Source organism: Bison bison, unplaced genomic scaffold (assembly GCF_000754665.1).
Source record: "Bison bison bison isolate TAMUID 2011002044 unplaced genomic scaffold, Bison_UMD1.0 scf7180017864185, whole genome shotgun sequence".
Taxonomy (NCBI): Eukaryota; Metazoa; Chordata; class Mammalia; order Artiodactyla; family Bovidae; genus Bison; species Bison bison.
Window position 1 is genome coordinate 1,112,129 of NW_011494757.1, and position 2,449 is coordinate 1,114,577.

General features: G+C 46.9%; 1 protein-coding gene across 1 annotated transcript in view; it reads left to right on the forward strand.

Annotated features, from left to right (window-relative positions):
• GLB1L3 (galactosidase, beta 1-like 3) overlaps positions 1 to 2,449 on the forward strand; it is a 27,575-nt gene that overhangs the window by 9,503 nt on the left and 15,623 nt on the right. The window contains exon 4 of the mRNA XM_010843726.1: positions 2,087 to 2,155. Within this exon, the coding sequence (XP_010842028.1) occupies positions 2,087 to 2,155 (69 nt within the window). The remainder of the gene's footprint in view (positions 1 to 2,086; positions 2,156 to 2,449) is intronic.

The following is a 2,449-nucleotide window of genomic DNA, read 5'->3' on the forward strand; positions in this document are numbered from 1 at the left end:
TTTCTGTCCTTTATCGAGCCCATCTTTGCATGAAATGTTCCCTTGGTATCTCTAATTTTCTTGAAGAGATCCCTAGTCTTTCCCATTCTGTTGTTTTCCTCTATTTCTTTGCACTGATCACTAAAGAAGGCTTTCTTATCTCTTCTTGCTATTCTTTGGAACTCTGCATTCAGATGCTTATATCTTTCCTTTTCTCCTTTGCTTTTCACTTCTCTTCTTTTCACAGCTATTTGTAAGGCCTCCTCAGACAGCCATTTTGCTTTTTTGCATTTCTTTTTCTTGGGGATGGTCTTGATCCCTGTCTCCTGTACAATGTCGTGAACCTCCATCCATAGTTCATCAGGCACTCTATCTATCAGATCTAGTCCCTTAAATCTATTTCTCACTTCCACTGTATAATCATAAGGGATTTGATTTAAGTCATACCCGAATGGTCTAGTGGTTTTCCCTACTTTCTTCAATTTAAGTCTGAATTTGGCAATAAGGAGTTCATGATGTGAGCCACAGTCAGCTCCCAGTCTTGTTTTTGCTGACTGTATAGAGCTTCTCCATCTTTGGCTACAAAGAATATAATCAGTCTGATTTCAGTGTTGACCATCTGGTGATGTCCATGTGTAGAGTCTTCTCTTGTGTTGTTGGAAGAGGGTGTTTGCTATGACCAGTGCATTCTCTTGGCAAAACTCTATTAGTCTTTGCCCTGCTTCATTCCGTATTCCAAGGCCAAATTTGCCTGTTACTCCAGGTGTTTCTTGACTTCCTACTTTTGCATTCCAGTCCCCTATAATGAAAAGGACATCTTTTTTGGGTGTTAGTTCTAAAAGGTCTTGTACATCTTCATAGAACCGTTCAACATCAGCTTCTTCAGCGTTACTGGTTGGGGCATAGACTTGGATTACTGTGATATTTAATGGTTTGCCTTGGAAACGAACAGAGATCATTCTGTCGTTTTTGAGATTGCATCCAAGTACTGCAATTCAGGCTCTTTTGTTGACTATGATGGCTACTCCATTTCTTCTAAGGGATTCCTGCCTTAGTAGTAGATATAATGGTCATCTGAGTTAAATTCACCCATTCCAGTCCGTTTTAGTTCGCTGATTCCTAAAATGTCAATGTTCACTCTTGCCATCTCCTGTTTGACCACTTCCAATTTGCCTTGATTCATGGACCTGACCTTCCAGGTTCCTATGCAATATTGCTCTTTATAGCATCATACCTTGCTTCTATCACCAGTCACATCCACAGCTGGGTGTTATTTTTGCTTTGGCTCCATCTCTTCATTCTTTCTGGAGTTATTTCTCCACTGATCTCCAGTAGCATATTGGGCACCTACTGACCTGGGGAGTTCCTCTTTCAGTGTCCTATAATTTTGCCTTTTCATACTGTTCATGGGGTTCTCAAGGCAAGAACACTGAAGTGGTTTGCCATTCCCTTCTCCAGTGGACCACATTCTGTCAGACCTCTCCACCATGACCCGCCCGTCTTGGGCAGCCCCACACGGCATGGCTTAGTTTCACTGAGTTAGAAAAGGCTGTGGTCTATGTGATCAGATTGGCTAGTTTTCTGTGATTATGGTTTCAGTGTGTCTGGCCTCTGATGCCCTCTCGCAACACCTACCGTCTTACTTGGGTTTCTCTTACCTTGGACGAGGGGTATCTCCTCATGACCGCCCCTCCTGACCTTGAACATGGAGTAGCTCCTCTGGGCCCTCCTGCGCCCAGAAATCCCATGTCTGTTGTTATTTTGATTAATTTTTAGCAATATTTGGTAGATATATATAGACGTTTATGGTTTTTACCTTTTCTTTGAATTTCTAATGGAAATGACAAAGGATAGGATGGTGAGTGGGATAATTTATGGATAAATTCAAGGGATTTAGAATCATAGGATTATTGGCAGCTTAGAACACAAGTGGATGACTAGAAAGGACCTACTGAAAATAACCACTGTGTGTGTGACAAGGTTTAAGTACCAGCGGAAACTTCAGCTTTTTCCACAACAGAGCTCTCTCAGGGCTTGGGACTGACCTGGCAGTTTGGAGGAAAGAAATAAAAGCATGCTGTTTGTACTTCCCTCTTCCCTGCCACAGCTACGTCCCGTGGAACCTCCACGAGCCGGAGAGAGGCACATTCGACTTCTCCGGGAACCTGGACCTGGAGTAGGCTCTGTGACCCGGCCGGGCGGGGCCCCACGGGGCAGAGGGGGCCGCGGGGGGAGCCTGTGCCGGCCCCACGCCCTCCATCATGACCCCGCCACCCCCGGGGGGCCTGCCCCCCCTCCCGAGTCCAGCCCTGCAGCCGTCCCCAGGTGCCCGGCTCGCAGGGTGGTCCCCCGTGGGGCTGGGGTCCTCGGGTCAGGCCCTGGTCAGGACTTTGGCCCCCGGGGAGGCACTTCCTCGGCTACGTGCCCCAGAGCAGCCGCGCCAACGTCCCAGGCTGGGGGCTTGGCGGTG